The 23,092-nt window shown below is 43.1% G+C and overlaps 1 protein-coding gene and 1 non-coding gene across 6 annotated transcripts in view; one reads left to right on the forward strand and one right to left on the reverse strand.

Annotated features, from left to right (window-relative positions):
- Positions 1-23,092, forward strand: part of TEAD1 (TEA domain transcription factor 1) — a 271,344-nt gene that overhangs the window by 211,948 nt on the left and 36,304 nt on the right. For all 5 annotated transcript variants that reach the window (XM_030828914.1, XM_030828915.1, XM_030828917.1 and 2 more), the window contains one exon: positions 15,258-15,431. In XM_030828914.1, coding sequence (XP_030684774.1) covers positions 15,258-15,431 — 174 coding nt within the window. The remainder of the gene's footprint in view (positions 1-15,257; positions 15,432-23,092) is intronic.
- LOC115830550 lies at positions 18,157-18,328 on the reverse strand. Its single transcript, XR_004026100.1, has one exon.

A 23,092-nucleotide genomic window follows, 5' to 3' on the forward strand; every position in this document is an offset into this window, starting at 1 on the left:
AGAACTACCCAAGCACATAAATACCCAGTATGTCAGGGGATGCTAACTGCTTATGTGGAATAATGGTCCTTTGTCACAACTGATTTTTTTTTTTTTTTTTGAGATGGGGTCTTACTGTGTTGCCCAGGCTGGCCTCAAACTCCTGGGCTGAAGTGATCCTCATGCCTCAGGCTCCCGGGTAGCTGGGACTACAGTTATGCACTGCCATGCCCCAACCTTCTTCACAATTGAAAGTTACTTGCTTTTTGGATTTAAAGTATATAATTTCAGAAAATAATAATACCCCCAATAGATATGTTGATGTTTCTGGCTTGTATTATGATACTAAGTGGTGCGCATTAGACATTACCAGCCAGAGCTCTGTCACTGCTGTGAAATTATTTTGCCTATCCTCAGTCACTGTTGTTGGTGTCGCTTCTGATATTCCTATGTTACAAACACTCATTCTTCAGTTGAACACAAATGATTTAATATATGCAAATGAAAGTGGCAGATTTTTTTTTTTTTTGAGACACAGAGTCTTGCTCTGTCACCCAGGCTGGAGTGCAGTGGCACGATCTTGGCTCACTGCAAGCTCCGCCTCCCAGGTTCACACCATTCTCCTGCCTCAGCCTCCCAAGTAGCTGGGACTACAGACACCCACCACCACACCTGGCTAATTTTTTTGTGTTTTTAGTGAGATGGGGTTTCACCGTGTTAGCCAAGACGGTCTCGATCTCCTGACCTCGTGATCTGCCTGCCTTGGCCTCCCAAAGTGCTGGGATTACAGGCGTGAACCACTGGGCCCGGCCGCAGATTGTTAATAGGATCTATATTTGATTTTAGTGGACATGTGAGGGCCTGAAGGTTGGTTCTTGTACTAGAGGGAAAAAGTGGTGGCTGACCAGTTGAAGTGATGGAGAATTAATAAAATTATTTAAAGCATTTGACAGTATCTTAAGTACCAGCCTCTCAAGTTATATACTGTGTGCTTTGTTGGACAAACACAAGGTGCTATTACAATCAAGGAAGGTATAATGGTACTTCAGGGCTAAGGTTACACTGAAAAATTTGTATCAGGTAGATAGTTTCTTTGGCTCTTAGAGTTTTTGTGACTTCTCAGACTTTAATTTTTCTATATTTTTGTTCCAACAACAGAAACATTAAGGCCATCTAAAATAAACTCAGCTGATACATTTTAACAAATTTGGGCATACAGTACTTAAAATTTAACATCCAGCATTAACCACATTAATTTGATAAGTGAACAAAGTGACCAATAATTAAAGGGCCCTAATTAAGTTAAACTTTGCATTTGGATTCTCTAGATGTTTGTTACAGACGGACATGTACATGTGTTTCCCCCTACTTCTTTGTAACGGCTTAGGCTCATTAGACCCAAGGGGTTATAAAATATTTTTAGTAGAGAAGAGAACTTATAGGTAGTGCTGGCAAAAAAAGAAATTATGTAGCCAGGTTCAATGCTATTTGTCATTAGTGACTTCTTTCATCTTTATTGAGCTCTGTGAGGTAGGTTATTCTATTCCTTCTACAGAAGAGGCTTGGAGAGATGCTGCCTTACAGTAGCCAGCTTTGCACCCCAGCCTGCCTGTAGCATCTCTTAAGAGAAGATAAGACTTGATTGCTGGCTGGGTGTGATGGCTCACGCTTGTAATCCCAGCACTTTGGGAGGCCAAGGCGGGTGGGTCACTTGAGGCCAGAAGTTTAAGACCAGCCTGGCCAACATGGGTGAAACCCTATCTCTACTAAAAATGCAAAAATTAGCTGGGCATGGTGGAGGGTACCTATAATCCCAGCTACTCGGGAGACTGAGGCAGGAGAATCACTTGAACCCAAAAGGTGGAGGTTGCGGTGAGCCGAGATCACGCCACTGCACTCCAGCATGGGTGACGAGTGAAACTCCATCTCAAAAAAAGACATGGTTGCATACTTTGGTACCAACAAAGCCAAGAGAAGAACCTTAGTTTGTCTCCTCCTTAGTCTGAAGTGGCCTTAGAACCAGCATTTTCTGAAATTTACTCGTTGGCTCACCACATATATCACCCTTGCCAACACTGAAGACTTCTTCACAACCCTACCACTTCTAGCAATAGTGATGGCCAACATTTACTAAATATTTTCTGTGTGCCAACACTATGCATTATCTTATGTAATGCTTATGAAGTAGCTTGCCCAGTGTTAGATAGCCAACTGGCATGGGAAGTAGGATTCGGATCCAGGTCTGTTGACTCCACATCCTGAGATTGTGACCAAAAGGCTGTATGGTCCATTTGTATCTGATGAGTAGTCTGTTTTTGTAGCCCAGGGCCATAAGGAGCTAATGGGAGAATAATTAGGGGGATGATCGCCCCCTGCTGGCTCTGTGTCATGTGTAAACCAGACGGCAGCTTCCCCAAGTTGGTGGTGGTTTATGTTGGAGGAGAACCAGCGAGTCAGTCCCTCTGTTACCTTTGGCTCTACTAGAAGCTAAGAGAAAAACAGCAGAGGGTGAAGAAAGGAAGGAAGAGTGTAAAAAACAAAGACTATTTTAGTTGGAAATATACTTTGTACATGATTTCAGTGTTGCATATCAAAGGACCTCAAGTGTTAAGTGTGATATCCTCCACCCAAGGTGGGCTGTTTAAAAGGGGCCTCCCTGAAATCAGGGTCCAGTTTCTAGAGGCCAAGTTAGGCAGATGAAAACTCGGCCTGGCTGAGCTGTCAGCTGAATCCTGAAAGTACACAGGGAGTGGTTTTCCTGATAAAGCCTGGAGTGATTCCTCCACCTCAATTCTGGGGCACGGCGGGTTCCTCCAGCCCCCCACAGGGCAGCAGCTGGCAAACCCCCGCCTGCTCAGACTGCCCGGGCACCAGGTTGTGTGTCTCATGCCTGTTGTGGTGTGGATGCCATAGTGAGCAGGAGCCAGGAAGAGAGCACAGAAAGGATTTACTTAGGCAGGAGTTACACAACCAGAGGAGGGAAGAGTTGAGGGTGGAGAAAGAGGCAAAGAGATTGTTCTCTTTAGATTTTGAGGAAGCAGTCACTGCCTTGCAGAAGAGAAGTTCCATGATACAGTAGAGGAACAAACCCGATCAGGGGAGGCACACGGTCGCTCAACATATGAAACTCATTTATTTTTATTTTTTTAATTGAGACAGGGTCTCACTGCATTGCCCAGGCTGGAATGTAGTGGCACAATCACAGCTGACTGCAGCCTCGACCTCCCAGGCTCAAGGGATTGTCCCATCTCAGCCTCCCAAGTTGCTGGGACTACAGGCATGCACCACCACACCCAGCTGATTTCTGTATTTTTAGTAGAAATGGGGTTTTACTATGTTGCTCAAGCTGGTATTGAATTCCTGGGCTCAAGCGATCCACCCACCTCGGCCTCCCAAAGTGCTGGGATTACAGGTGTGAGCCCAGCCAAGCAACTTACTTATATATTATGTCAATAATGATCATCACCAGCACTTATGAGCTCTGTTTTGGTATGCTGAGAATTATGTCCAGTCTGTACATAAAGGAACCGTGGCTCAGAAACGTTAAAGTTATCAAGATCTACCTCCAAGAATGCTGACTGTGCCAAAGTTTACCACCACTCTGTATTCTTAACCATGTCACTGTACTTTTGAAGAAATAAAGACAAAGTTCAAAAGTTAAAAACAGCTGCCTGCAAACTAGGAGCTCCCCAAGCAAGGCCAGACCTCTGAGGGCCTTCCACGTTGGGTAGATGGTTACTCTGGGTTCCCTCTGAGTTCCTATTCCAACCCATGGAAAATTGTCTTCCACAAAACCAGTTTCTGGTGCCAAAAAGGGGACTGCTGCTTTAGAGCCTATCTTTCATCATGCTCTAGTGGCAGCAAAGAGGTGACTGATACTAGAATTCTTAGCAGCTGTTTGAGATTTGGGGCAAATTACCTCAGCTCAGCCTCAGTTTCCAGTCTGTCTTAAGTGGACATAGCAGGATCGCTGCCACGCTCACTGTGATAATTACATTTAGAAATATCCCTGAACATACTGAGCACTCCACAAATGCTTCTGAACCTGAATGTCTTACAGTAATGTGAAAGGAAATTGAGCCAGAGCTCTGGACAGGGATCAAGCTTGTGAGAATGTGCTCACTAGGTGCTTTGGACTCTACTGAAATTGTAACAGGAGTCAATATTTTTCAATTACTTTTGAGACAGAGTTTTGCTCTGTCGCCCGAGCTGGAGTGCAGTGGCGCAAGCTTGGCTCACTGCAACCTCCACCTCCCAGGTTCAAGCAGTTCCCCTGACTCAGCCCCCCACGTAGCTGGGATTACAGGCATGCACCATCATGCCTGGCTAATTTTTGTATTTTTAGTAGAGACAAGATTTTGTCATGTTGGCCAGGCTGGTCTCAAACTCCTGACCTCAAGTGATTTACCTGCCTCAGCCTCCCAAAGTGCTGGGATTACAGATGTGAACCACCATGCACGGCCTCAATTAATTTTTAAAATCAATTAAACTTTTCATAAAGGTAGTAAATTTATGTGGTCAAAAAATCTCCAAGCATAAGAGAATGGAAGGGAGTCGTCTCTTCCTTCTCATTCCTATCCTACCCTTAAGTAGGTAGCCACTGTTACTATTCTCTTATGAGGCTTTGTAGTGATTTTAATGCATATGCAATCTAACATGAATACACGTATTCTCCCACCCCACCCTGCTTTTTAAGAGAGGATGTGATCTGATTTGTGCTTCAGGAAAACGATGGCTGCATCAGGTGAGAGCAGGGACTGGAGGAAACTATACTGTCAGCCAGCCAGTGGCTGATGAGGACCAAACCAAGGCAGGGGCCGTGGCTGAGGAAATGGCAGAGGGGAGAGATGTTATGGAGATAAAATTAAAAAGCCTTGTGGATTAATGAGCTGTGAGAAGAGGAGGATAAATTGTAATGACTGGGTGTTTGAGACCAAGGATGCTGATAAAATTTGAAGAGTCCTGGAATAGAGGAGGAAGCAGGATTGCTAAGAACTGACTTGGTGATAATGCTTTTGCCTTTCATTCTCAAAATAAGCTTGTTGAAATACTTATTGGAGACAGGAAAGCTCAGAGAGTTTAAGTAACTTCATCTGGGACCTGGCTAATAGATGGCAGGGTTGACTATTTGAACTTTGTCTGAATTTCATAGTGTATGACAAAATGACACTTACCTCATTATCTGGGAAAATGGGAAGGGCAGGGATGGTTCTCCATTCACAGATGGACATTTGATTTGGGCTCCAGGAGAGGAGAGAGTTCCTGAAGGGTCACCTGGGCTTTGTGATGGCAGCCCCCTCAGCCAGAAGGAAGGGAGTTTTGCTGCCTGGTGTCCTGGCCCTTATCTTTATTCCGAGGGGCTGGACCTCCTAGATGTGGACATGGGAGTTAGCAGTCTTCATAGTCAGAGGGAGCCCAAGGTCTCCCCTCTGGGGGACTGGCAGGCCTGTGGTTGAGCCCGCATGGAAGGTCTGTAAATATATCCTGCAGATAACATGATTCTTTTTCGTAAAGGCAGTTGGTCAAATGTAGGCCCAAGGATGATTTAATTTCACATTTTTATACTTCTTTCAATGGCCTAAATTTACAGATCAACTAAAATTCCGTTGTCAGAACACAGATCCTGTCTTGGTTTGGAAAATGTGACCAGGACAGCTGTAAGGAAATATGACATTGATGAGGCCTGTGGAAGAAAGAAGAGGGGGATGGCTGTGCATGGGGATTAGGTTGGAGACACAAGATAAGAAGCAAGGTTTCGGCCGGGCGCGGTGGTTCATGCCTGTAAACCCAGCACTTTGGGAGGCCAAGGCGTGTGGGTCACCTGAGGTCAGGCATTCAAGACCAGCCTGGCCAACATGGTGAAACCCCCACTTCTACAAAAATACAAAAATTAGCTCGGCATGATGGTGGGTGCCTGTAATCCCAGCTACTTGGGAGGCAGAGGCAGGAGATTTGCTTGAACCTGGGAGGCAGAGGTTGCAGTGAGCTGAGATCACACCATTGCACTCCAGCCTGGGCAACAGAGGAGACTCTGTCTCAAAAAAATAAATAAATAAATAAAAATAAGCAGCAGCAGTAAGGTTTCAATTCCCGATTGCCAGGAGGGTTCTTGCCTTTATCCTGGACAGGACAGAGAAGGGCACCGGTGTCTCTGGAGAAGCTTCCTAGTTTTATAGTGGCTGCTGAGGCAGTTGCTCCATCTTGGGGTGGAGAATGGCTGTTTGAACAAATCTGGTTCCTGGTCCTTCAGAAAAGAGGCTCCTTCTCTCCTGTAATTCAGGGCTTGGAAGTGATCTCATGCCAGTAAGCCAGGTCACCAGCATCTGTGTGGCCTGGGCGGAACTTTCACATTGACTGTTTAATTTGACCTTGGAGACAGGCTAGGGTTCATCACTGCTCAGATGAGGAAGCCAAGGCCCAGGAAGGTTAAGCAACTTGGCTGAAGCCACTCAGCTCAAAAATAGCAGAGCCTAGATATTCTAACCCAGGTGTCATTAATGTTCCCTTCTCATGCTTCGGAATAAGTGGTGGGAAAGTACATTTGGCCTTCCAGGTTTGGGGAGGAAGGCTGCAGCTGATCTGACGGTTGGCTGTGCTCAGTCCTTGAATGTGTCTTAGGTTTTTCTCATGTTTTTCCAAGCCTGGTCTTCCAGTAGGACATAGGAGATGGAGTGTCTCCCGGGGAAGGAGATGATGGCTCAGTGTGGAGTGCCCACATACCCCTCACAATCCTGAGCCCTTGCCGAGCCACCTGCAAGCCCCTCCAGGCCCAAGGCACACCCTCTTGTGGCAGCAGCCTGTGCTTTGTACTCAGTGTTTCTGAGATGCTCTGGCCACTTCCTCTCTTTCTTCATTACCCTTTGGGAAAGAGGCCACTGAAAGCGTCTGGAAATCCGGGTTCTATAGACATTTCACAGAGGCCCCAGTCAGGCCCCCTCTGCTTTCTTTGGCAGGTCCGCACCCCACGCACCTTCCTGGTTGCTCACTCAGTCGGTGGGGCTTTCAGCTGCACTTCTGTGGGGAAGACACACTCCTGTCTGAGGAAGCAGCAGCCCCTTTGTGGAGATGGTGCTTGGAGTGGGAGGTGGGAAGGATGCATCTCGGTGTGAGATCCCGGAAGGAGGGATTCACTTGCTCGTTGTTTCCAATGATGTTTCTCTATGGGAAGAGCGAGGGGCATGGGATGAAGTGGCATATCAGGGCCAAGTGGCCAGAACAGGGCTGGTGCCCTGAACAGTGAACTGAGGAGAGAACTCACTTCAGATTCACTTTCTCCTGGGCAGGAACCGTGAGCACAGGCAAGCTCCTGGGCTGAATGTGCGGGAACCTTTCTTGGCTTGGCTCCACAGCCGTTCTCTGTCCCCCCAGGGGCCACCACAGGTTGCCCAGCCTGCCCTAGGGGGTAGGTGGACAGACATTCCGGGCAGGACCGTGACAAGAAGTAAATGTAGGCCATTTGTCCTTGTTCTGTTCCAGCTTGTACATTAGCATCCCTTGACATGAGTTATTTGTCTTGATTTCTTTAAATTCCTAAGTGGATTATAATTTTTTTCTTGGTATTATTTGACAGCAGTCATATTTTTCAAGGTTTCACTACGTTCTTCAAATACTTAGAATTTTTGGAACAAATTTAGGAAAAGACTGCCATCTTCAGGTTGGACGGTGCAGTGCAGGACCCGGTGTGTCTGAGGGCACCTCGCAGATGCTGAGGACTAGCAGATTTGTGGGGCTTTTTCTTCCTTTTCCACAAAGATTGAACTGCCTTCATCAGTTCAATACATCTAGATTCAATACATCTAGAATGTATTGGCAGTCCTTTTAAAAAAAAAAAAGAGAAAAAAGCCCCAGTGACCACTGTTGGAAGTTGTACTGTTGTGGTTTGTTTCATCTACAGTGATGGACAACCTCCTAGGCTGTCCCCACCCCACTTTTGGGAACAGACTTTGCATGCCTAAGAGGAAGGTAGGAAGCAGGTATCTGGAGAGGGTACTGTGTGCCTGAGGGAAATGCGGAGGCCAGACCCCACAAGGCTTCCCAACACTGCCACTACCCTAGCACCGATGGTAACATCAGAACAGTAGAAATCGCCTTAATGAGTCTGAAACTTTCCCTCTCTTCATTCCTGCTTTAAGTTTTAGTACGTCCAGGTTTTTGTTATCAGGGACAGTATTGATTTCACATTATTTCATCCAAAGGAAAGAAACATCATGATTCTTCCGGAAAGTAGTAACAACGGCAAATTACGTGCTATGTACAGTGTTACGTGTTTTCCTTGCATTATCTCATTTAATATTCTTGACACTCCAGTACAGTAGGTACTATTATTATTCCTGCATTATAGTTCTACTAAATATACATATTTCCACTATGGATGTGGAAACTGCAGCAGAGAGAGAGGACTATAATCACTTGCCCTGGATGACTCAGTTAGGAAGTGGTGCCACTGCTCGGATTGAAACCCAGATCCCACCTGACACCACAGTCCAGGTGTTCATCACTCCTCACTGCAGGCTCCCTACGCAGCAAAGAACAGCAGGGACCAGGAAACAAAGTGACCTTGTAGAGCAGCTTTGAAGGAAGACGAAAGTCCTTTATTAAACCCCCCGGGTATCTCAGAAGCCCTTTGCAATGAATGGTTGAGTTTCGAGGGTTGCATTCACCTTTATTATTATTTGCAACTGTTATGAAGAATAACTGGAGGGATTGTAGCAATACAAAGAGAAAATGGACATTTCTCCAAGTCAAAATAGAAATCCACATATTAAGATGGTATCAGGTACTGCGTAGCATCCTTGATCCAGGTAGGGTTTTACTGGTGCAACATCTGTCTTTTTGGTGAACCCTACCTGCAGACAGGCGTCCCAGCTCCTGTCCAGCTGTCCTGAGCGTTTGAGCTGTAGGAAAGCTTTGCAGTCTGACCCGAGCTCCTTTAAAGCCCAAGGAACTTGTGGCTAACACAGAATAAACATCCTGAAGTAATGTTTTTTGCTTCCTTTTATGGTTCTTTCCCTTCCTCAGAAAAACTCCATAATCTTTCAAGATAGTTTTTGATTGGTGGTTTATTTAATAAAATAATTGTATAAGCCAGATTGAAGCACGTGGCCCATAGGAAAAGCAGTATTCTGCTGCTTCACGGCTCCTCACCTCCCAGTTCTACCTTTTGGGGACCATTGCTTGCAGCCTTTTCAGCCATTTCTTTGTATTAATGTATTTACCTCCACATTTCTAAATAACATGCTTATACTGTATATCTCATTCTATTAATTTTAGACATCATCTATTGACTTCTTAACATAGAAGACTACGATTTAGTTCTCTAAATTTAGTATGTGCCCCCCCCGTCTTCCTTTCAGTCCCCCATGTGCTTATATCACATTAAAAAAAATTAACAGTCAGTTAATTTTACAAACCCATATAAATTTTGCACACAGCATGGTTAATGTTATATATTGGAACCATTTCCTTAATTGTAAAACTTTTTTTTCTGGGGTATATGGTTGTCTTTTTAAAAAATTGTTCAGTTTTACATAGCTACAGCAATTCATCCTCAAAGTTTCTAGGAGAATTCATACTCTTCTCCAGATGGTGTGATATAAATCAGGTCTGTTCTCTTGGTGACATCCTGCCAGGCGTCCTCAGCTTCCACGGATCCACTCTGGACTGGTTGCTGACCTGGCTGGTTTCTTTACCTTTCTTCTATGTTAGGCCCCATCTCTTTTTAACATTTATTCCATCATTTTGTAGAAACATATCCTCCTATAGCTCCCTGGGAACAAGTTGCAAGGAAGGTCAGTTTTCTGAACCTTAAATATCTGAAAGAGTATTCTACTTTCATGTGTAATGGATAACTTGGTGTTCATTATGGTTTTTGCTGTGGACTTGTGAACTTTATTCATATTTTCTAGGTGATTTCCACGTTTTCCCCTTGCTAATGAACAATACTGTATGTTTAATGCTGGAGAATAAGGTCATTCTTATAAAAAGAGCAGGTAAATGCTAATTTAGTTCATGTGATATGTAGAAGTGGTGTTGACTGTCTTTATTATCCCCATCTTCTCTGTAGGAATTTATGAGAACATATATTTATTTGGGAAGGATACAGTTCTAAGTGTAGAGGCAATAAGCTTGCTCTGTACAGTCACTTTGTAGGTTCTACGAAGATGAGCACTTTGTTGTTAGCTCATGGGTTCCTGGTGCCTAGCACAGTGCCTGGCATATATGATAGATGATAGGTGTACTGGTTCATTCTACTGAAATCTGTAAAAGAAACAGGCAGAGTGAGTACCTGTTCCATCATTGACCTTGAGATGTTGATAATCAGTTGTGCCTCTACTGAGTGCCTAGGGGACTCTTTTGGAGAAGTCAAAATTAGCCTGTGTTTTGGATATTGAGGAAATCTAGTCTTGGGCCTTGCATATGTGAGTCATTGACATTCACCCTTTTTCTGCTCATATCTTGCTCCCAAATGCCAGTTTTCTTTTATGAGTATTTGTTTTGTGCCCCATAGAATAGAATTGCCCTTTTTTTGTTTCATGTGCCACCTTCACTTTTGGGGAAACCACCACTGCTGGAGAAGAAACGAGATTTATTTGGGAAGGAGAGAAGCAAATAAATAATCCACCTTGGCCCACTTCCCTTATAAGGAGAACTGGCAAGACTGGAAATAGAGCCTCACCAAAGGGTTTTTAGAATTAATTTCATTAAAACTTGAACCCAACATATAGATTTCTTCCTTTCAGCCTTCTGGATTTGGGGACAGAGGGATTCCTGACCTACCCAGGTTGAATAAAGGGGAGAAGGTGGTCTGTCTGTTTCAATGCTGTGGTCTCCAGGGCACCTTCTGTAGTACTTTGTATTCTTAGAAACAGAGTCACCACCTCTTGGCAGCAGTGAAGCCACTCAGATGCCAATGGTCAGAGTTTGGTTTCAAGTCACCAGCCTTATAGAGACAGTGCCCAATTTCCTTTGGCAAAGACAGCCTGCCCGTTCTCTGTTCATTTCAGCCTTGAACACAGAGGTAAATTCCTCAAAATAGAAACCTTTGTGGACTCTATCTGATGCATTTGTGAATCATGTTTGTCCCTAATTCTAATTTAACTTCATAGACATTTTAACACACTGTTTAGTTTTTTTGCTGTTGTTCCTTTCCCAAATCAACTTTCAAAAAATGTTGGTTTAACGGTGTTAAGAAAGGCTTAGACATTTTGCGGGACAGTGTGATTAATGTTTGCAGCAAACGCAAGGGCTGTGGTGTTGACAGATCCAAGTTTTATTAACTCTAGGACTATTCCTGGATGTGTGACCTCAGGCAAGTCAGTTCATCTCTAAGCTTCTATTTCCTCATCTGTAAAATGATTTAAATTAAATCCACCTCCAGCAGCATCATGAGGCAAAGATTACCTGAGATCACATCTATAAACAACACATTGCTCACAGTGCCCAGTGGACACAAGTTCTCTTCCTTCCTTCAGGCACAGGTGAGAGGCCCACACCCTGAGCAGCTGGTTAATGAGTGGGCCATGATCAGGGATTTGAACAGTCACTTGGCTTCACTGCTTGCTCCCAGCTCTTGGCTTATTTGTGTTTCTTTTTTCTTTACTAGGCAGGAGGGATAGCAAAAGCAGGAAAGTTATTTTGCTTCTACCTCAGGATCTAGTGAATCTCACATGATAGTAAACTGTAACAGTGATCATCTTAGCTATAATTTATTGAACATGAACACTTTTGTTTTGTTTGAGAGAGAGTCTGTCTCTGGTGCTCAGGCTGGAGTGCAATGGTGTGATCTTGGCTCACTGCAGCCTCCGCCTCCTGGGTTCAAGCAATTCTCCTGCCTCAGCCTCCTAAGTAGCTGGGATGACAGGTGTGTGCCACCACACCCGGCTAATTTTTGTATTTTTAGTAGAGATGGGGTTTCTCCTGTTGGCCAGGCTGGTCTCGAACTCCTGACCTCAAATGATCCACCCTCCTTAGCCTCCCAAGTGCTGGGATTACAGGTGTGAGCCATCAATCCCGGCCCCTATCAAACATTTCTTATATGCCAGGTTCTATGCCAAGCACCTTCTGAGCATTAGTTCCTTTAATATTCACATATGTTGCAAATATTACAGGTATTATATCCCCATTGCACATATGAGAAGTCTGAGGTTTCAGGTTTGTGTCTGGCTCCAAGGCTTTCATGCTTTACACTCACCACCTTGCTTTTCAGCTGTACCATCATGGTCCCCATCGGTATGTGGTAGATTTTACCCCCATTCACCTTCTTGACCTGTAGATGTCAGGGCCATGGTTCCCATTTCCAGCAGTGCAGTGCAGGGACATTTTGATGTTAAGCACAAAGACTTCAAGTTTCCCAGCTTCTCAACTTCACTCCAGCTCTGACCTGGCCCGGGGCAGCTAGCGAGGCAGAACAGCTAGGAGTGAGGAGCCTAAAGGGAGACTCAGATTCAGCTCAGTGGGTCCCTAAGGTTTGTGTCTCATGCCTCCCATAAACTCACTCCCTGCAGAAGGCACTAGAATGGACAGAAACGGTGCCTTCCAGAACTGGGGAGGTCTGAGAGCTAGCTGTAAGCAGAGGTCGTTAATCAGGGTTGGATGGATGGATACATAGCCAGTTGTCTACGTAATAAAGAAACAATGCCTTTTGCCAGTTCCACTTTGTGTTTCTGATTGCCTTTATACCAGCATCTGTGCCCACACCTTTGCCCATGTTATTCTTTTTTACTTTTGCCCACTGAGACTAGAAAGACTAGAAGCTTCTTAGCAGCTATGACTGTGCCTCATACATTTCCATGGGCTGCTGTTTATAATTGGAAAAGTGATGTGTCAACATTTGAAAAAATGTATAAAAAGCTTAAAGATATTCCCTCCTACCCTTATAATCTCACCTCTTCCCACCCCCATAATCTCACTTCCCTAACACAATGGCTTTTACTTTTAACCTTTTTAAAAATAATTTCTTCCTTCTCAGGCAGACCCTGTTGTTTTATAGTATCTCCCAGCTTCTGTCTTACCTGCCAGGTGGCTAGTCCATGCACCTGCATCCATGTCAGAGCTTGATAGGGTTCTCTCTTTTACCTCACCTGATACCTTTTAGGATTTTTGAAGCTTTGGAAAAGATACCACTCTGATGTTGAACAGGAGAGGGACCTGGCCCTCTCCAAAAGATACTGGCCCCAGTTGCACTGCCCCTATATGCAACACTGGCATCAGATGGAGTGTCCAGCTTCCTGTCTTTTGGCATGGTGGCCAGAGATCCAAATGTGGGTAGCAGGTTATAGATTTAAACCAGTACTCCTTCAGGATATATTTCATAGGGTTTTGTGACCAACCGAGTTTGAGAAACTCTAGATTATATGTTTAAAAATGTTTCTTTACAGAAGTGCCTTTTTAAGAGACAAGGTCTTACTCTGTTGCCCAGCCTGGAGTGCAGCAGCATGATCATAGCTCCATTGCACCTTCTATCTTCCAGGCTCAAGTGATCTTCCTGCCTTAGCCTCCCAAGTAGCTGGAACTACAGGCATGCACCACCACACCTGGTGATTTTTTTTTTTTTTTTTTTCTGGTAGAGATGAGGTCTCTTTATGTTGTCCAGGCTCGTCTCAAACTCTTGAGCTCAAATGATTTTCCCTCCTTGGCCTTCCAAAGTGCTGATATTAAAGGCATGAGCCACCATGCCCAGTCAATGGCACTGCTTTTAATACGCTAATATTTACTGTGAATCTCTAAGAGAAGTCTTATTAAAACAATAATAGCTAGATTTTATTGAGTGCTTATTCTTGTTAGATCTAGGATCCCTGATGAAGTCTGTGGAGTGTCTCATTTAAACCCTGTAACAATCCAGCGAAGTGAATGCCATCACTGTCCCCATTTTAGAGACTTGAGAGGCACTTGCCCAGTATCATAGCTAATTTGCCTTGGGCAGTGTTTTGTGCTTGAGTAGGATGAGTCTAGACCCACACAATCTTTTTTTTTTTTTTTTTTTTTTTTTTTTTTTAAAGCAGGCCCCAATGATTAGGTTCCATGGACTGTATATTCTTAACCCATGTATAATACTCAGCTGTGCCCAAGCCTTCTGTTACTTGGGACTTCCTGTGGAATAGATTAGTACTCAGGACAGTAGTTGGAGAATTGCCAGTTTTAACTTGGAACGTGAGCAGACTTGGACTGCTAGATGAAGAAGGCAGATGGAGTTTCTCAGTGAACCCTGTTTGGTTCTGAGGCCCGTGGAGCCCCTGCCTCCCCAGGTTTCTTGGTCTGTGTCACATTAAGTTGGTATTAATGCCTTTTCAGTGGGAGAGGCATGCCCGAAGAGTCTGGAGTATAACATCTAGACCAGTGGTCTCAAATTTGGCTGTATATTGGAATTCACTGAAGAAGCTTTAAAAATTACTGATGTTTGGCCTCATTCTCAGGGATTCCAGTTTAATCTAGATTACATCCAGGCGTTTGTGATGTTTAAATGATCCTTGGTTATTCTGATGTAGCCTGGGTTGAGAACCATTGGTTTGGACACAATCCTTTGTGGTCCAGTTACCATGTCTTATCCCAAAGCAAGGGGAAGAAAAGGGTTCATTTTGTGAGTGAAGTGACTTAACGTGGTTTAGAGTTTTTTGTTTTTTCATGAATGAGTGACCTATGTTCTTTTTCATCAGCCACGTATGGCCTTGTAGATCTTCTCTGTGATCTGTACCCCAATGCTAACTTTGCACTAACAGTGACATATTGAGCAGCCCTTATGCAGAAGTTTTGGATTGGTTACTAAGGGGACTGGTGACAAAGAGGCTCAGCATTCTTATTCCTGCTGGAAGAAGGAAGTGGGTACCATTGCTCAGACCACTGTATTTACGCTGTCCCAGGAGAGTTGGGACAAGAAGTGCATTCTGGGTTATGACATGAGCTAACTGCACACAGATTTCTTATTGGGCTCCAAAGAGTATCACTGTCATTTTCAGTTGGGTCAGGTGAAATTGGGTAATATAATTGTTTCTTGGTTTGGTAGCTGGGTAACTTAAGCTGTTGTTATTAATGTGTCCGCTAAAAAAGCCTTTTTTAGATATTTCGGAAAATATATGCCCTTGTCAGTAAAAAGCAATGATTGTCTCAACCCTAAGCTATAATCGCTTTTCTAAACATACTCATCATTTCAAAAGCATTGATCCTAGGCTGGAAGGCCTAATTCCAGAATTTTGGTACTACTGCTCTTTATCCAGTTCAAGATGGATGAGTCCCAGATTGATCAAAGAGTTTGTAATGGGAATGTTTCTGTTGGTTTCTTACAGTACAACAAACACCTCTTCGTGCACATTGGGCATGCCAACCATTCTTACAGTGACCCATTGCTTGAATCAGTGGACATTCGTCAGATTTATGACAAATTTCCTGAAAAGAAAGGTGGCTTAAAGGAACTGTTTGGAAAGGGCCCTCAAAATGCCTTCTTCCTCGTAAAATTCTGGGTGAGTAAGACATTGCTGTGATTTCCGTGTTTTTTGTCTGAATGGTCACATCTCTTACGTGAGCACAGTGCAGCACAGCTGGCTTTGGATTTACACTGAGGGCACCTTCATGTGCTTCTGCACAACTGCCAAGGGAGCACGGACTCACACCTGTGAACTGTCCTCATTCCGGCCTTATGCATCCACATGGTGCACCTGGGTGACATTCTCTGTCCCTGCCAAAGGGCAAGAGGGACAAGCAGCCTCTTTGGACTTCACTTGAATTCCACTGGAGTACAGGACCTGGAGCTGGGATGAAGATAAAGTTACATGCTTCAAGATTTTGTAAGCATCAGAGAGGAAATAGAATTGCTTTGCCCAGTATATACTTCATTTGTGCTTTAAAATGACGGGCAAATTTCCCTGGCTGCTGCAGCTTTGCTGATGTTCCAGAGCCTCTGAGAGGAGCTTTGCCACCCTTTGGCACTAGTCAGGCTTGGGCCAGGGGAATGCTAATGGGTGAGAATGGGCATAAGTATAATGTGTGTGTGCTGAGGGATTAGGGGCACCAGTAGACCAGATAACCTGCTAGCACTGCGAGTTTATGATTCCTCAGCCTTTACAAACATTTAAAAAAACAAAACAAAACTGTTTTAAATGTTTGTGCCCCTTAGCATGGCATTAAAGGCCCTAAGCGACCTGGTTCCGGGGTAGCTTCCTCTTGTGTCCTGCCAAACCCCTGTTGCCCCACCTATCCAGTCTATGCTCCGCCTTCTGTTTGTCTAGATGGACTCTCTGCTTCTTTCTCCCTGTACCACTGGGCCAGCTCCTTCTCTTCCATGAGACAATAGCTCCACTCTAATACAACCTTGCCCATTTGAGCAGACCATTGATTTCTCTTTTAATCCCATTGCATTTGGTAATCACTTCCCATGCTGTGTCATGATTGTTTGGAGGTGTCCCCCTTCCTCTGGACTCTGCCTCAGGGAGCCTTATTCATATAGTGGCTCCCTTTTATTGAATGCTTGCTTTGTGCTAGGAGCTGTGCTGAATGCTTTACGTGCATTTCATTTCATCCGCCATGTTTTAGGTGGAATTTGCCTCAGCTCCACCTAGGAAAAAAGGCTCATAGATCACCAGAGACAGGCTTGTGGGTTGGGTACCTGGAGCTTGACATCAGATCTGTGTGACTTTAATGCCTTTGCTCTGTTTCCTCATTGCATAATCCCTTGTGGACCCTGACCACAGGATCTGTCAACCTAAGCCTCTTCGTATCTCTATACCAAGCAAGAACCTTACACAAAAAAAGCCCAACAGATGTGAGAACAAATGGATGAATTAAAGAAAAATTTATGTTTTAGATTCCTTGGAAGGAAATTTGCATATTAAATTGGTTTGTTTCTTTTAGCCTTCCATGATAACTAGATTTCATTTTTTGTACTTCCATATTGAAATTTGGTTAGTAGGCCAGGCGCAGAGGCTCACGCCTGTAATTCCAGCACTTTGGGAGGCTCAGGCAGGGTTATTACATGGACTCAGGAGTTTGAGACCGGCCTGGGCCAAATAGTGAAACCCTGTCTACGAAAAATACAAAATTTGTCAGGCGTGGTGGTGCACACCTGTAGTCTGAGCTACTCATGAGGCTTAGGTGGGAGGATAGCTTGAGCCCAGGAGGTCGAGGCTGCACTGAGCTATGATTGTGCCCCTGCACTCCAGCCTGAGTAACAGAGCAAGACCCTGTTCCAAAAAAAAGAAATTTGGATAGTAGATGTAGCCTTCTACTTAATATTAATGGATGTTGGATCAGTAATACACATGGACAACCTGAAAAAGTGATCACAGTCACATTTTCCTTTTCTGAATTGGTGGCTGCCTTCTAGTAATTTGTATGGTGGTTGGAGATCAGTTATATGGTAACAGAGTAGCTTTCAAATTGTGACCTGTGAACCCCTAGGGAGTTCCTCAATATCATTTTAATGGGTTGACAAGGCCAAAACTATTTTTGTTATAATACCAAGACCTGATTTGCCTTTTGCATACTGCTTATATTCACACTGATGGTAAAGAGCAGTGGGATAGAACTGCTTTAGTATGAATCAGAGCAGTGGCTTTGCTGCTAAAATTCATGCAGTTGAAAAAAAAAGTCCTTTGTGAATTTTATTACAACCTAGAGTACACATTGAAAATGAACACATAAGTCTATCACATCAAGGAAAACAAATGACATTATTTGTTGCCAAAGATAAAATTTGGGCTTTCAAATGAAAATTAGAATACTGGGAAATTTGTGTCTACCTTAGTGAACTTCTCAGTACTTAAAGACTTTTCTGATGAGATCCACCATGATATTGACAAATGTAATTTGATATTGTGTTAGAGCAATGGATTTTAATGTAACAGAGTTGGAAAAATTCATTGATATGGTTTCAGATTCCATATTCCAGCCTACCATTAAGGAACTACTACTGCTTGTTGACTTTTGATATAGTATTAAAGGAAAATGACCATTGTTATCTGAGGAGTCTGTCACATAATGTTAAGCAGCACTACCTGTCTCACTAATTTTTTAAAAATACAGGCATGTTTAATTTTTATAAAAAGATGTGTATCAACATGTAATTAGCTTATTATTTCTTAAAATGAATTAATATTTTAAAATTTTCTCAGTTTTAATTTCCAATACAGAAAATATAGATATAACCTATAGTAAGCAAAAGGTCTTTGAGGTCCTCAATAATTTATTTGGTCCTATTTGCGGTATCATACATGATCACCAAACTGCTGCTAGAATGCTCACGCCTGTTATGGCAAATTCAAAACCCAGGAAAGACTTCTCCTGGGAATTTACTTTAGGTCAGGGTCAGGCTGTCTGGTACATCAATAATTTATTTACGAGTGTAAAGGGGTCCTGTGATCAAAAAGTTGGAGAGCCACTATTTTAAAGGATGTAAAAAGAGGTTGTTTATCCAAGTGAATGAAAAGCTAATTAGGAATTATAGAATGTTATGAAGAGAAACCATTTTCAGTAATTTCAAATTAAACAGTAGTGTTTTTAAATAAGATTTCTGATAATTAGCATATTGTTTGAATATAAAGTAGCGTAGAGAGTGCTTAGAAAGTCTTTTTTGGTTTTGCCTCCAAAATTGCCCTTATTTTACCCAGTGGATGATTTTAATAAATGTTTTCCATGGTGGGGCCCTTCAGTCATGAATCCTCAAATAACGAAGTCTAGATTGCAGATGTTTAGAATATGGTAGCTGTTGGGAGATGTGCGAATTTAGAAACAGTTACTCTGAGATCAGATACTTGTTTATTAAGATTTGCAGAATTAAAATGGAGAACTTCCATGAATATGATAGAAAACATCACTCCTTCAGGAGAGTTGTTAGGAATACTTAACCTTTATACAGAAAGTCAGTCATAACTATGTTAAAATAAAGGAGGGAAGGCAATTTAAATTCAGTTTGCAATTTGAAATGTCATTGGCTTCCTCTAATGACTCAGTAAGAATGAATTACATTTAGAACATCTATCCTTGGATATCAGTAGGTGCTTCCAGTGGGTGTTTCTGAAGTAGGTTTAACACTCCCTTCGAAATATCTTTTAGCAATATGCTTAGCAGATGTGCTTATTTTTGTTACAACAGAGACTCTATACCCAGTCCTTTTCTTCTCTCTTTTTCAAATGGCCTAAAGTCTCTAGGCTGTCAATATCAGCCTGACTCTTACCTGTTCATTTGATTGTTCCTGAATTCGGTTTTCAGAATATCTGCTACGTCCAACCTGGGCTCGGTCAGGCTAGACCATGTGAGGGGTTTGCTATGGAAAAATACTATGTGTTACCTAAAGTACCTGGATTTAAGCCCCAGATGCAGGCACCTCAGCTCTGCCAGTTGACACTTTGAGGTGAATGGGATGGTGATGAGCCAAGTAGCAGTCACTCCACTGATTTTAGGGTGGAAGATTCTACTGGCATCCCAGGCCCCAGAGCATAAATGGATAACAGAGTCAAGGATGCCAGCATGAGCACCCCTCTGCCATATAAGCTTTACAGTGTCTCATGCCTTCATGGTGTGGGACCCCTTAAAGCCTGTATGAATGGCTGTTTATCTGTTAAGATCTTTTTAAAGAGCCTTATTGAGGTATAATTTACATACTATAAAAATCACTCATGTTAAATGTATAATTAGGCCTGGCACGGTGGCTCACGCCTGTAATCCCAGCACTTTGGGAGGCCGAGACGGGCAGATCATGAGGTCAGGAGATTAAGACCATCTTGGCTAACACGGTGAAACCCCATCCCTACTAAAAATAGAAAAAATTAGCCAGGTGTGGTGGCAGGCCCCTCTAGTCCCAGCTACTTGGGAGGCTGAGGCAGGAGAATGGCGTGAACCTGGGAGGCGGAGGTTGCAGTGAGCCAAGATCGTGCCACTGAACTCCAGCCTGGGCGACAGAGTGAGACTCCTCAAAAAAAAAAAAAAGAAAAAAAGTACAATTCAATTATTTTTAGAAAAATTTACAGAGTTGAGTAATCATACTAAAATCCAGTGTTGGAATTTGTCTGTCACCCCGCAAGGATCTCCTGTGCCCATGTGTAGTCAGTTCTTATTTCCACCCCCAGCCCCAGGCAACTGTGGATCTACTTTCTGTCTGGATCAATTTACCTTTTCTAGACATATCATATGAATGAAATCATTCAATGTATTGTCTTTCACAGCTGGCTTCTTTTACTTGTGTTGTATTTGAGGTGCGTCCTTTTTATTATAGAATTAATGTGCCATCCGATGTATATATCACATTTTGCTTTGTTCATTCACTGGTTGATAGGCATGTGGATCATTTCCACGTCAGGCTATTACGAATAATGTTGCTATCGAGTCTTCGTAGACAAGTGTGTGTGGACATAGCATTTCATCTTTCTCGAGGAGCTACCTAGGAGTGGAATTGCTGGGTCCTATGGTAACTCTATGTTTAACATTTTAAGATACTGCTAAACTTTTTTATGTGGTTGTACCATTTTACATTCTCACCAGTAAGATCTTAGGGGTTCCTCTCCTTCAGCCATTATGTCTGCAAGTATTGGGGTGCAGATTACAGGGGACATCTTAGATGAGGGGGGCTGGTAAGCAAAGGCACTGAGACAGGGTGTGTGTAACATATGTTTCAGGTGCATTGAGGTGTGTTGCAGCTGAATTTTCACTGGTAATGGAAAGAGGTGGGTAGAAAAATTTGGAGAGAGAAGGAATCCAGAATTTAGTTATGATAGCAATAGGGAGCAGTCGGTGTTTTAACAATTTTTCAGTCAAGAGAGTAATGGGATTCTTTTTACTGAGTGTTACAGAGACTTTCTGCATTTTGCCTTTTCTAGTTTTATTATATTTTCCTTTTCATGACAGCCTCTTACTCATTTCCTTTCTATTTCTTTTGCCCTCTGTTTATTTACTTCTATGTGTTTTAATTCTACGACGTATTTAATTACAAAGAGAGAAAAGGTGATTTTGCAGGAATGGAAGGGAAGGGAAGAGGTTCCTCTCTTTTTGAGCAGTAGCTGAACCTGATGCTTAACTGGTACCTTCTTTAAGCCAAGCACTGTGCCAGGGCTAAGCACATACTTGATATTATTTAATCCTTGTGAGATACATGTGATGAGTCCTACCTTACACATGAAGAAATCGAACCATACAAAGGCAAAGTGACTTCTGTGACATCATATTGCTGGTAAATGCCACATTGCTAGACTCCAGAATCCATGCTGTTTGTGTAAACCTGTGCATGGCCTCTTCAGGGAGCAGAGTTCTGTCACTAGAAACCATCCCAACACAGCTTCACTTACATGGAAGCCAATGGTGATTGCTGAAGGAAAGCAGCCTTGGTAGTTTCTCTTTGAAGTCCTGTCATTATGAGATGCTCTGGTGTATGTTTACATGGGAGCTAAGGTGTATTTTCATATACATATTCTGTATATTATTATGTTCTGATATTTTTTTTAAAAGCCTTTCTTGCTGGGAAAAGACTGGCCTTTCTGGGTCTAGCCAATTCTTAGAGTAGGAAAATGATTCTAACAGGATAGTCCAGGAGCCTGCTTTTCATATGCAAACCAACCAGTCCAGAACCAGACCCCTCTATCTGGTCCAGGCACCCCAGGATGCAGTGTTCCTCTGCCCTAATCATTCCCTGGAATGGTACCAGACAACTAGGGACCACCTCTGCAGCTTAGAGCCAGCTGGAGTTATTTGAACTAGTCAATCCTTAATTGGTCACTCTGTTTCCCCTGCCCTGCCCGCGGAAAGCCCAGGAAAGGCTCTCGTCTAAGTTAGCCTCTTGTTTTCTGCCTCCTGACCACCCTAATATCTTTCCATGTGGCCCTTGATGGCCTGCCATGCTTCCTGTCTTGGGGACCTTGGAGTATAATAAATATTTTTCCTGAACTTCTCCTGTGTCCTGTGGCTGCACCTGACTGACCATCACATAAAAGAATACAAAACATAAGGTGAATAAACTATTACCAGGAAGTTCAGGTTGGAGTCTAAGTCTTACTAGACAGGTCAGTGAGATCCTGCAACTACCATTAGAAGGAGAAAGCAGTGTTGTTTTTATATTATGATTATGAAGGTATAACATTGTAGACAGTTGGGAATATATAATTTTTTTTTTTTTTTTTTCGAGATGGAGTCTCGCTCTGTCACCGAGGCTGGAGTGCAGTGGCGCGATCTCGGCTCACTGCAAGCTCCGCCTCCCGGGTTCATGCCATTCTGCCTCAGCCTCCCAAGTAGCTGGGACTACAGGCAGCCGCCACTACGCCCGGCTAACTTTTTGTATTTTTTAGTAGAGACGGGGTTTCACCCTGTTAGCCAGGATGGTCTCGATCTCCTGACCTCGTGATTCACCCTCCTCGGCCTCCCAAAGTGCTGGGATTACAGGCGTGAGCCACCGCACCCGGCCTGGGAATGTATAATTTTTAATTCAGTCCTAAATGCATCATGAATATAACCTAATGTGATACATGTTTATGTAGTTTTGATCAAGGAATACGTGAAATCTGACACTCCACTTTTATTCCTTATGAAATATCGTGTTAGCTATATGTCATTATACTTCAAATTATCTTTTTTTTTGTTTTTTGAGACAGTGTTGCTCTGCTGCCCAGGTTGAAGTGCAGTGGTGTGATTTACACACATGGTTATGTGTGTAAATAACCATGTTGCTTTCTAAAATAGTTGTAGCAGGTACTCTCTCAGGCCATGCATGAATAGACCAGGCATCTTCATTGGCCTTAACTGGCATAATTTAAAACAAAACATAAAACAATCTTCTGTTATCACTTGTTATTTGAGTTCTTCTACATCTGCTTTTATTTTTTCTTCCTACTCAAAAGTCTTCGATTCTTCCTCATTCTCTGTAGAAACAATTATTACTATTAAGGTTGAAACACTGTATTTCTTCAATTCTAAGACATGGACTTGTTCCCATTTCAACAGTTCTAAAATTGGAATGCTTCTGTCAGTTGATATCCAAAGCACTTTGCCACATTTTCTTTATATCCAGTCTATTATTGAATACTATGCAGCCATAAAAAGGAATGAGATCATGTCCTTTGCAGGGACATGGATGAAGCTGGAAGCCATCATCGTTAGCAAACTAACACAGGAACAGAAAACCAAACACCACGTTTTCACTCATAAG

Source organism: Nomascus leucogenys, chromosome 15, assembly GCF_006542625.1.
Source record: "Nomascus leucogenys isolate Asia chromosome 15, Asia_NLE_v1, whole genome shotgun sequence".
NCBI lineage: Eukaryota > Metazoa > Chordata > Mammalia > Primates > Hylobatidae > Nomascus > Nomascus leucogenys.